Source organism: Sphaerodactylus townsendi, linkage group LG04, assembly GCF_021028975.2.
Source record: "Sphaerodactylus townsendi isolate TG3544 linkage group LG04, MPM_Stown_v2.3, whole genome shotgun sequence".
In the NCBI taxonomy this organism is placed as follows: Eukaryota; Metazoa; Chordata; class Lepidosauria; order Squamata; family Sphaerodactylidae; genus Sphaerodactylus; species Sphaerodactylus townsendi.
Window position 1 is genome coordinate 9,229,300 of NC_059428.1, and position 10,662 is coordinate 9,239,961.

The 10,662-nt window shown below is 49.7% G+C and overlaps 1 protein-coding gene across 1 annotated transcript; it reads left to right on the top strand.

The window, feature by feature from the left end:
* The first annotated feature begins 3,895 nt into the window (after positions 1-3,895).
* On the top strand, positions 3,896-9,330 carry LOC125430577 (integrator complex subunit 4-like). Its single transcript, XM_048492561.1, has 3 exons — positions 3,896-4,081; positions 6,000-6,120; positions 9,079-9,330. Exons 1-3 carry the CDS (start codon positions 3,911-3,913, stop codon positions 9,270-9,272), a joined length of 486 nt encoding a protein of 161 aa, XP_048348518.1. The 5' UTR covers positions 3,896-3,910; the 3' UTR covers positions 9,273-9,330.
* Positions 9,331-10,662: the final 1,332 nt, after the last annotated feature.

The following is a 10,662-nucleotide window of genomic DNA, read 5'->3' on the forward strand; positions in this document are numbered from 1 at the left end:
TAACGCTTTCAGTTCGCGTTAACGTGCTTGTCATAAGTCCCCTGCTTTTCTTGCAAGCTCTCCCATACTTCACCGGTGTTCCGGTCCGGACGAGAGAGTGTCCTAGGACTCGAAGTCCCTGGATGCGCCGATCCAGCGGACGCATGCGTATACCGGAAACGGTGGTCCCTGGATGCTCGCCGATCCATACGCCGGACTTTTGGTACCGCTGCTGCCCTTTCCCAGGCCGACACGTGAGCAGGGTGGAGGTTCGGGAGGATTCCCGGGTTTACGGCACCAGCTTGGAAGTTTTTCGACTCCACGTATGGTCGAAGCGCAAGAACGAAGACGAGACGCCGAGATGCAACATCTGGTGGAGATAAAAGCCACGCAGCGGGAGCGCGGAGGTCCGGTGGTTCCTAGCGAAGTCTCCCCGCGCTGCGGTTAACGGTTCCCGCAGCGGGTAACCTTTTGCATTGTGATTCTATCGGGGCGTAGTGTAGAAGGGAGGAACGGAGGGAGTTCCGGGAGAGCGGGAGGTCGGGAGATCATCATGTGATGCATGATCTCACCTGGCTACGTGCGGAGAGGAGCGTAAGCGTCTGAGCCTAATCCTCACCTGGGGGCAAGACCATTGTCCCTGCGCCCGGTGACTGAGCCAGACAGTTCATGACCCGTGACTCATAGGGGGATGAGGAGTGGGGGTGCGGTGCAACCAGAAGGCCGTAGGAGCGTAGGTGTTCCAGCGCTCGACCACGGTGCTGCTGGGTCAGCGGTGCATTACTACAACAAGTCTTCAACACTTCAGGCAGAAGCACTGCTTAGAGGGATTTTTAAAGATCTGCACAGTCGCAAGGCCTGCTGGGCCCCGCCCGCTTTCTAAAATCACTTGGTAGGCGCCACGCAACATGTCGACGGCCACCATGTTGTGGACCCGCAGTGGACATACGGAGCACGTTGATCCAAGACGTGTTTCTGCAGCTAGCAGGATGTCTGATCTTCATGAGGGGATCATGGAGGGCTTACGTTGCTTCTGAATTGTTGCGTGCCTTCTTCTGCCAGCATGGTGTAGTGCACAGGTGTCAAACTCGCAGCCCTCCAGATGTTATGGACTACAGTTCCCATCATCCCCTGCCAGCATCATGCTGGCAGGGGATGATGGAACTGTAGTCCATAACATCTGGAGGGCCGCTAGTTTGACACCTGTGGTTTAGATGAAGAAACACTAAACCACTGGCCACCTCAGTAAACCTGAGGGTCAGGTACATTTAAAATCTGCGTTAGAGCCACCCTCAAAACCTGAAGACTGCCTCCTTAGACCTCGGTTTGCAGCTAGTAATCCACACGTGGTCCATCCTGAATTTTGTGGGATTCACTGTTCGTTCCTAAGCTGCGTACAAGTCCACATGAAAACTTTGTTTGTTCTTTCTGGACGTTTCCTGCGTCCGAAATTGTGCTTTGCTCTGTGTGTTTGCGGACGGCAAAAAGCATCTCTTTTTGGCTCAGTGGTACAACCAGATGCTGACTTCTTCTAACTACGGGACCAGATCTCTCTGTCTCAGATCCAGTTATAGATTTTCTCTGGGGGTCTGGTTTCTCCGCAGGAAGATCTGCGTCCTCTGCCTCACGAAGTTGTCTGTTCTTATCTCAGATCCTGAGTGTCTGCCTTGAAAATGCTAATATAAAAGAGTCCCTAGCAAAGACATTAAGCTGTCCAAAACAGATCAATGCAGTCTTTTTAACAATTGAGTTACTTGAGTCTGCTTTATGCAGCTATTCCACAGTGAATGATTTCCATAAAAGAACATAAACATCCTTCAACTCATTTGTTTAAAAAACAATTTTTTTTGTCCTGGGCAGAAATTGCATTAAATATAAACAACTTCTGTTTTCATTGCTAAAGTGTTATCTTGACAGAGTGTAGGAAATCTTCTGTTGTCCCTGAGGTAGCGTGTGAGACGTTTGGATGAGAGGTTAATGTTTTGCTCCATTAACCTTTATTCATTGGGGATCCACTTCTTTTTTCTTTTTCCTTCTTCTTGGCTTGTAAAGGGACTGTTCCAAATATATTTGTGCTTGTTTCAGTTCACTCCATCTGAACGTACAAGTCCAGCTTAAAATGTATTGTCGAAGGCTTTCACGGCCGGAATCACTGGGGGGCTGTGTGGTTTCCGGGCTGTATGGCCGTGTTCTAGCAGCATTCTCTCCTGACGTTTCGCCTGCATCTGTGGCTGGCATCTTCAGCTTAAAATGTTGGCGGCCCCCACAAGTTACCCTCACGGACTGGCAAGAAGCAGAGGTCTATTTGCAGAAGCCAACTGAGAGAAATACGTCAATCTTCGTTTACGATTCTAATACACTGTGATTGTGTGTTGTACAATTTTATAGATTTTGCTTCTGATGAAAAGCCTGCCAAAACTCCCCGACAATAAAAATGTAGTACATTGGAGTAAAAAGTTTCAACCTAACCCAATGTTCCCTGTAAGCTGTGTGCCCCCACAGTCACCATATTGGTGCCACGCAGATAAGAGGCTGGCCAGCAGGGGGAGCTCTCCCACGTGGCCCATTTCCTGGGAAGGTCCTGCGCAGCAAGGGGGAACACTTAGAAGGCTTGTTGAACTTAACCCTTCATGTACTGCTGTCCCTCCTGTGCTAGTTTTCCATTTCCAGGGAATCGATCATGTCGGGCATCTTTTCGATTCCGAAGGCCCATTTTGGAATTCCGATAAAGGGTGGTGAGCGCCACCCCAAAATGGCTGCCGCAGAAGGAGGAGCCAAACCCAAAATGGTTGCCTAGCAGTCAGAGCTGAATGAAAACCTCCCCTTTCACAGTTCCTAGGGCAGTGGTGGCGAACCTTTGGCACTCCAGATGTTATGGACTACAATTCCCATCAGCCCCTGCCATGCTAACAGGGGCTGATGGGAATTGTAGTCCATAACATCTGGAGTGCCAAAGGTTTGCCACCACGGTCCTAGGGAGAAGGATAGTGTGGAGGAGAAATGGTACCACGCTCAGCAAAGATAGCTCAGGTGTTTACCATTCCACCAATGGACCCTTTTGTTGAACAAGGGCAGCCAATAACAAAGCCTGGCTTACAGTGGCCACACCCATCTTCCCCACAGGTACCACACTGGGGAGTCCCTTTCGAGCAGCCTTTTCCAGCCTGTTCGGCCCTCATAATCAGGCTGACCAGACGTCCCGCTTTTGGCGGGACAGTCCCACCTTCAAACAATTTGTCCTGCGTCCCGCAGGTTATTTCAATTGTCCCGATTTTTGGGAGGTTGCCGCACTGCCTTCTGGGGCGCAAGGCAGTGCGGCAGCCTCCTGCGTGCGCGGCCGCAGGAGCACAGCCTTCTGGGGCTTGCTGTTTCCCGCCCTGTCACAGGGCGGGAAACGGCAGCACCCCAGAAGGCAGTGCGCTCCTGCGGCTGCGCGCGAGCGCGCGGCCGCCTACCCCCCGTCCTGGTTCACAAAGGTGACCATCTGGTCACCTTACTCATAATCCTTCCACTTTGAGTACAGACCAGGCCGGAAAATCTATTCCATAACTGATTGTCACTGATCCGCCATGGCTTTGGTGTATTACAGTACTTCTTGCTTGAGGAAAGTCCACCCGTCTCCTTTGAGTTTCGGCTTCGTGCAGCAATTCCCACTTGATCAGCGTTGGGAGCGGTTGGTACCTGTGTCACAGATGAACTGCAAGCATTTAGCAACAAACAGAACTTCGAGAAGAAGAAAAAGAAGAGTTCGGCTTTATATCACCGCTTTCTCTCTTAAAAGGAGACTCAAAGGGGCTGACAAGCTAATCTGGTTCACCAGATAAGCCTCCACAGCTCAAGTGACAGAGCAGGGAATCAAACCCGGTTCTCCAGATTAACAGGCACCTGCTCTTAACCACTACACCACGCAGGCTCTCATTGGCTTTGGGTGATGGCCGCTGTTTCCTTCTTTCTGCAGGTCCACAGAGCAACGGCCACTATTATCGAACCGGCGGGAGAGTCAGACAACCCGCTACGATTCACAACTGGGTTGGTCGTCGCCTTGGATGTCGACGCAACTCTGGAACACGTCCAGGATCCTCAGAACACGGTTAAAATTCAGGTAGCGGAGCAAGAATCTGAGGATAAACTCTGCCGAGAGAGATTAGGTCCCCTTTCCCCAGCGTTCCACCTGCAGCAGCCGGATTTTTCTAGGCACTTGTGAGGAGAGAATCCAAATGAGATCTAACCGGTGCAGAATCGAGGGACATAATTGCACCTCTCTATTCTGCATTGGTTAGACCTCACCTGGAATATTGTGTACAGTTCTGGGCACCACAATTCAAGAAGGATGTCGGCAAGCTGGAACGGGTCCAGAGGAGGGTAACCAAAATAGTCTGGAACCCATGCCCTATGAAGAGAGGCTTGAGGAGCTGGGGATATTTAGTCTGGAGAAGAGAAGGTTAAGAGGAGACACGATAGCCATGTTTAGATATTTGAAGGGATGTCATGTTGGTGAGGGAGCAAGCTTGTTTTCTGCTGCTCCAGAGACTAGGACCAGGAGTCATGGGTTCAAGGTGAAGGAAAAGAGATTCCACCTAAACATTAGGAAGAACTTCCTGACCATCAGGGCTGTTCGACAGTGGAATTCACTGCCTCGGAGAGTGGTGGAGTCTCCTTCTTTGGAGGTTTTTAAAGAGAGGCCGGATGAACATATGTCGGGAGTGCTTTGATTGCGTGTCCCTGCATTGCAGGGGGTTGGACTTGATGGCCCTTGGGGTCCCCTCCAACTCTATAAGAACATAAGAACATAAGAACAAGCCAGCTGGATCAGACCAGAGTCCATCTAGTCCAGCTCTCTGCTACTCGCAGTGGCCCACCAGGTGCCTTTGGGAGTTCACATGTAGGATGTGAAAGCAATGGCCTTCTGTGGCTGTTGCTCCCGAGCACCTGGACTGTTAAGGCATTTGCAATCTCAGATCAAAGAGGATCAAGATTGGTAGCCATAAATCGACTTCTCCTCCATAAATCTGTCCAAGCCCCTTTTAAAGCTATCCAGGTTAGTGGCCATCACCACCTCCTGTGGCAGCATATTCCAAACACCAATCACACGTTGCGTGAAGAAGTGTTTCCTTTTATTAGTTCTAATTCTTCCCCCCAGCATTTTCAATGAATGCCCCCTGGTTCTAGTATTGTGAGAAAGAGAGAAAAATTTCTCTCTGTCAACATTTTCTACCCCATGCATAATTTTATAGACTTCAATCATATCCCCCCTCAGACGTCTCCTCTCCAAACTAAAGAGTCCCAAACGCTGCAGCCTTTCCTCATAAGGAAGGTGCTGCAGTCCCTCAATCATCCTCGTCGCCCTTCTCTGCACTTTTTCTATCTCTTCAATATCCTTTTTGAGATGTGGCGACCAGAACTGAACACAGTACTCCAAGTGCGGTCGCACCACAGCTTTATATAAGGGCATGACAATCTTTGCAGTTTTATTCTCAATTCCTTTCCTAATTATCCCCAGCATAGAGTTTGCTGGGGATAATTTCATTCTATGAAATGATGGTTGGATGGAAGATGACCCTTTATCTTTTCCAACAAGTGAATTGAACAGCATACTACTTCTGATAGACCCATCAATGGCTGTCTTTTCGTGGTACGAGCCCTTAAACGCCTGCTTGTGAGCTTTTACACAAATTGTGCATCACAGCAGAGATGTACCTCTCAACTGATGCTTGCTGGCCACCAAAGCTGAGATTTCTGAAAACCACTGAGTGTTCGTAAGCATTTGCATTTTCCAGCTTTATGTCCAGCCCACCTGATAAGCACACCTGCCTGGGCACCCTGATAAGCGCACCTGTCTAGACTCCCTGATAAGCACACCTGCTTAGGCTCCCTGATAGGCATGACATGCATCTGTTTCTTATCTACCTCCTCCCCAAATTCTGGTCCCCCATCCAAGACCTTCTTCATGCTTAATTCGTGGATGCTCAGCCGCTGCACTGGAGATGATGCAGGTTACTTCTTCTGCCCCTCTCTTCTAGATATTATATCCTGATGGGCAGGCCCAAGTAATCCATCCTAAACCAGCCGACTTTCGAAATCCTGGACCGGGAAGGCACAGATTAATTACTCAGGTGTACCTCTCTCACACCGCCTGGACAGGTAAAGGAGACCCCCCCCCCCCTTCAATGTGTCTTTTGTTCTGCTCAAGGTGGTCTAGGTAGCGTAGGTTTCGCTGGAGTAATAAATCGGAGCCTCGGGGATTCTGTGGCTTCTCTCTCCAGCTGGAAAGAAAGAAGGCAGCACCAGCCAGCCTAGCCGACGATGGGCAGAAGCCCAAAGAAGATCTGCCGGTCTCCCAGAGAATACGTTAAATTAAATGCTGGAGAAAGAGATTGGCAGGATTCGGGTTTAAACCGTTTCTTAGGAGAACACAATTAAATTAGAACAGCCGTTTTAAAAACAGGAACAACCTAAGCCACAAAGCCGGGACTTAGTATGCTCTGCGCTTGTACCCCCCCCCCCCCCCCCCCCCCCGCAGGTGAAATGACTGATATAAAACCTTGCCTAAGAAACACCAAGAATTGGTTGTTGTGGGCTTTCCGGGCTGTGTGGCCGTGGTCTGGTAGATCTTGTCCCTAACGTTTCGCCGGCATCTGTGGCCGGCATCTTCAGAGGTGTATCACAGAGAGAAGTCACAGGCTTCTCTCTGTGATACACCTCTGAAGATGCCAGCCACAGATACAAGCGAAACGTTAGGGACAAGATCTACCAGACCACACAGCCCGGAAAACCCACAACAAGCAGTTGAATGTGGCCGTGAAAGCCTTTGACATTAAACGCCAAGAATCTTTCTTAAGTCTCTGGTTCCAGAGGGCAAAGCCAGTACATTGCTACAAAAACTCTAGTGGGGTGTGTGTGTGTGTGTGTGTGTGCGTGCGTGCGTGCGTGCGTGCGTGCGTGCGTGCGTGGGGAAAGTTGGGTTTTTTGTTCCGATTTGGTAACAATTTGATGGAAGCCAACAACTTTGGAAGCCAACAACAACAATGTATTGTCGAAGGCTTTCACGGCCGGAATCACTGGGGTGCTGTGTGGTTTCCGGGCTGTATGGCATCTGTGGATCCTCTGAAGATGCCAGCCACAGATGCAGGCGAAACGTCAGGAGAGAATGCTGCTAGAACACGGCCATACAGCCCGGGAACCACACAGCACCCCAACAACAACAACTTTGTTAATGTCCAGTGTATTGTCGAAGGCTTTCACGGCCGGAATCACTGGGGTGTTGTGGGGTTTCCGGGCTGCATGGCCGTGTTCCAGTAGCATTTTCTCCTGACATTTCACCTGCATCTGTGGCTGGCATCTTCAGAGGATCCACAGATGCAGGCGAAACGTCAGGAGAAAATGCTACTGGAACACGGCCATGCAGCCCAGAAACCCCGCAACACCCCCATTTGTTAATGTTATTTAGGAAAATGCTACTGGAACATGGCCATGCAGCCCAAAAAACCCACAACAACCAGTTATTTAGGAATTTTTTATGCCGCCTCCCCTAAAGAACCTGTTCAACGCAGTTTACAGAATACCGTGTTTCCCCGAAAATAAGACAGTGTCTTATATTAATTTTTGTTCCCAAAGATGCGCTATGTCTTATTTTCAGGGGATGTCTTATTTTTCTGTGTTCTGTTCGTCGGGCATGCTTCCAAACAGCAACTTTGCTACGTCTTACTTTTGGGGGATGCCTTATATTTTGCACTTCAGCAAAACCTCTACTACCTCTTATTTTCTGGGGATGTCTTATATTCGGAGAAATATATCTGGTCATTGACTGTACATAAAGTCGTCTTCTTCTAAATATTCGGGGAAACAGGGTAACATAATAAAATGCAGGATTAAAAAAAAACAGCAGCTGGAGAATTTTTTAAAACAAGTCTTGGCGGTTGCAGCTGCTTTTGCCGACAGGACGAGGATCGTGTCCCCGTCGGGCCGTCCTCTCGCCTCCTGTCTGCCCAGAACCGCTCTTATTTTTGTTTCCCAGCGCTGAGCTCTAGCATTCAGATCGCTTCTGGCACCGTTCCTGGGAAAGCCCTGGCACAGACGGAGAAAGAACAGAAGGAGGATTCAGAGGAGGAGGCGCCGCTCGGGCCTCTCTCAAGGCAGCAAACGTGTTGCCGGTTCTCGTCAGGAAAAAGGAGCCAGACGTTAAGCTTTTGAACGTTGTTTTCCCTGGCTTACACCCCAGTTCAGCTAATGAACCATGGTGGTGTAGAGGTGAGAAGGTCAGACTAGTACCGTGGTGGCGAACCTTTGGCACTCCAGATGTTATGGACTACAATTCCCATCAGCCCCTGCCAGCATGGCCAATTGGCCATGCTAACAGGGGCTGATGGGAATTGTAGTCCATAACATCTGGTGTGCCAAAGGTTCGCCACCACCGGACTAGTACTAGGAACAGTCAACCTTCCATCTCCAGGAAATGGGCGATGGGGAAGATATGCACACTTCTGCTGGTTACAAGCAAGCAACAAAGACAGAGTAAAGAGGCCCTCAGTCCACAGATGACACCAGGGCCAGGTGTGACCTTCCTTCCAGTCCCCTGAGGCCAGGCTCCAGCAAAGCCAGGCCTGACAACCTGTCCCCATCCAGCAATGCTTCCTTTCCTTTTGCCAGATCATCAGAAGGACATTCGGGACTATATTCTATTGGGGAAGCATACAATTTCTCCGCTGGTGCACCTCGACTGACCAAACTAACATCTTTCTGTGAAACAACATTAGACCTAGGCTCTGATCCAGATACTATTCTGCATTTACACAATAGCCCTGAAAACCTAGGGCTAGTAAAAATACCTTTCGGCGCAAATGCTCTCGTATCGAAGTACCACGGTCAACACGGCACAAAACAACAGTTTGGGACTATATTCTAATGCAGAAGCATATGATTTTCTCAACCGCTGCACCTCAGCTGACCGTACTAACATCTTTTTCTGAAGCAGGGTATAGCAATCATAGTTTGGGAGGGATGGGGGTGAAACGTCACGTTTCTCTCCCACGTACGACTGCTCGGACGCAAAGATGACCTCGGCCTCGGTTTTGTCTCATTTCTCCTCTTCCCCCCACCCAGAGCCCTGTCAGATTGAAGTGCGGCTGCTGCTGGCGTACAGTTCCGACAGGCACAAATCTCCCGGGAGGTTTTCGTGGGCCCCCCGGGGGGACGGGGCCGAGCTTCTCCCGCAGTCCGAGAACAGCATCGAAGGCACCATCCCGTTCAGCAAGCCTGCCAAAGTGTACATCATGCCTAAGCCGGCCAGACGGTAAAGGCCTCTTGAACGTTTCTTTTTTTAAAAAATAAAGGTTCTTTGGATTTATCTGCAAAGATGAAAGTGTTCAAGTGTGGAGTTTGCGTACCGGAGCGAACATCGGGCTTTAGAGTAGCCTGAAATGTTTCCCTCGCTTTTTGAAAACTGAGTATTCTTCACAAAGCACTATTAGAAGAGGAAGAAGAGTCCTTCCTTTCCTCTCCCCATGACAGACACCAGGTGGGACTGAGAGAGTTCTGAGAGAACTGTGACTGGCCCAAGGTCACTCAGCAGGCTTCATGTATAGGAGTGGGGAAACAAATCCAGTTCACCAGAGTCTACCACTCATGGGGAGAATAAGAAGAATAGTTTGGATTTATACCCCCTTTTCTCTCCTGTCTCAAAGGGGCTTACAATCTCCTTTCCCTTCTCCCCCCCACTTCCACAACAAACACCCTGTGAGGTGGGTGGGGCTGAGAGAGCTCCATAGAGCTGTGTCCAAAGTCACCCAGCTGGCATGTTTTGGAGTGCACAAGCTAATCCAGTTCACTAGATAAGCCTCCATAGTTCAAGTGGCAGAGCGGGGAATCAAACCCGGTTCTCCAGATTAGAGCGCACCTGCTCTTAACCACTGTTCATCCAGCCTGTTTAAAAACCTCGAAAGAAGGAGACTCCACCACCCTCCAAGACACCATAGTCAACTGTAGAATAACCCTGACAGTCAAGAAGTTTTTCCTGATGTTTAGGTGGAATCTCTTTTCCTGCACCTTGAACCCATTTCTCCTTGTCCTGGTTTCTGGAGCAGCAGAAAACAAGCTTGCTCCCTCTTCAGCCTGACGTCCCTTCAAATAATCAAACATGGCGATCGTGTCAGTTTGGACTACCACAATCCGAAAACAAACAGAAATCTCAATAGAGCTGAAACACAGGATGAGTGTTCCATAGGTGTCGAACTCGTGGCCCTCCAGATGTTATGGACTACAATTCCCATCATCCCCTGCCCAGCTGGTAGGGGATGATGGGAACTGTAGTCCATAACATCTGGAGGGGCGGAAGTTTGACACCTGTGGTTTAAACACAATACATTAATGTATTGTGAAAGACTTTCACGGCCAGATTCAACGGGTTCTGGTGGGTTTTCCGGGCTGTGTGTCCAGACTTCCCTCTGTGTAAGACTGTGGAACAGACTTCCCTCTGTGATACACCTCTGAAGATGCCGGCCACAGATGCAGGCGAAACGTTAGGAACAAGATCCACCAGACCACGGCCACACAGCCCGGAAAACCCGCCACAACCAGACGATACATTAAGTCGGGTGGAAATTATCTAGGCTGCAGCACAATGATGCTATAGTGTAGGCCCTATCCCTTTACTATTGTCCCTATCCCTTTACTGGGGTTGCCAGCTCT

What these genes read in the sequence shown, in the direction of transcription:
- LOC125430577 (XM_048492561.1), top strand. Translation starts at nt 3,911, where the DNA reads ATGGCCGCTGTTTCCTTCTTTCTGCAGGTCCACAGAGCAACGGCCACT. An exon ending in AGAACACGGTTAAAATTCAG is followed by an intron (nt 4,082 to 5,999) that starts GTAGCGGAGCAA and finishes CCTCTCTTCTAG; the next exon opens with ATATTATATCCTGATGGGCA. An exon ending in CTCTCACACCGCCTGGACAG is followed by an intron (nt 6,121 to 9,078) that starts GTAAAGGAGACC and finishes CCCCCCACCCAG; the next exon opens with AGCCCTGTCAGATTGAAGTG.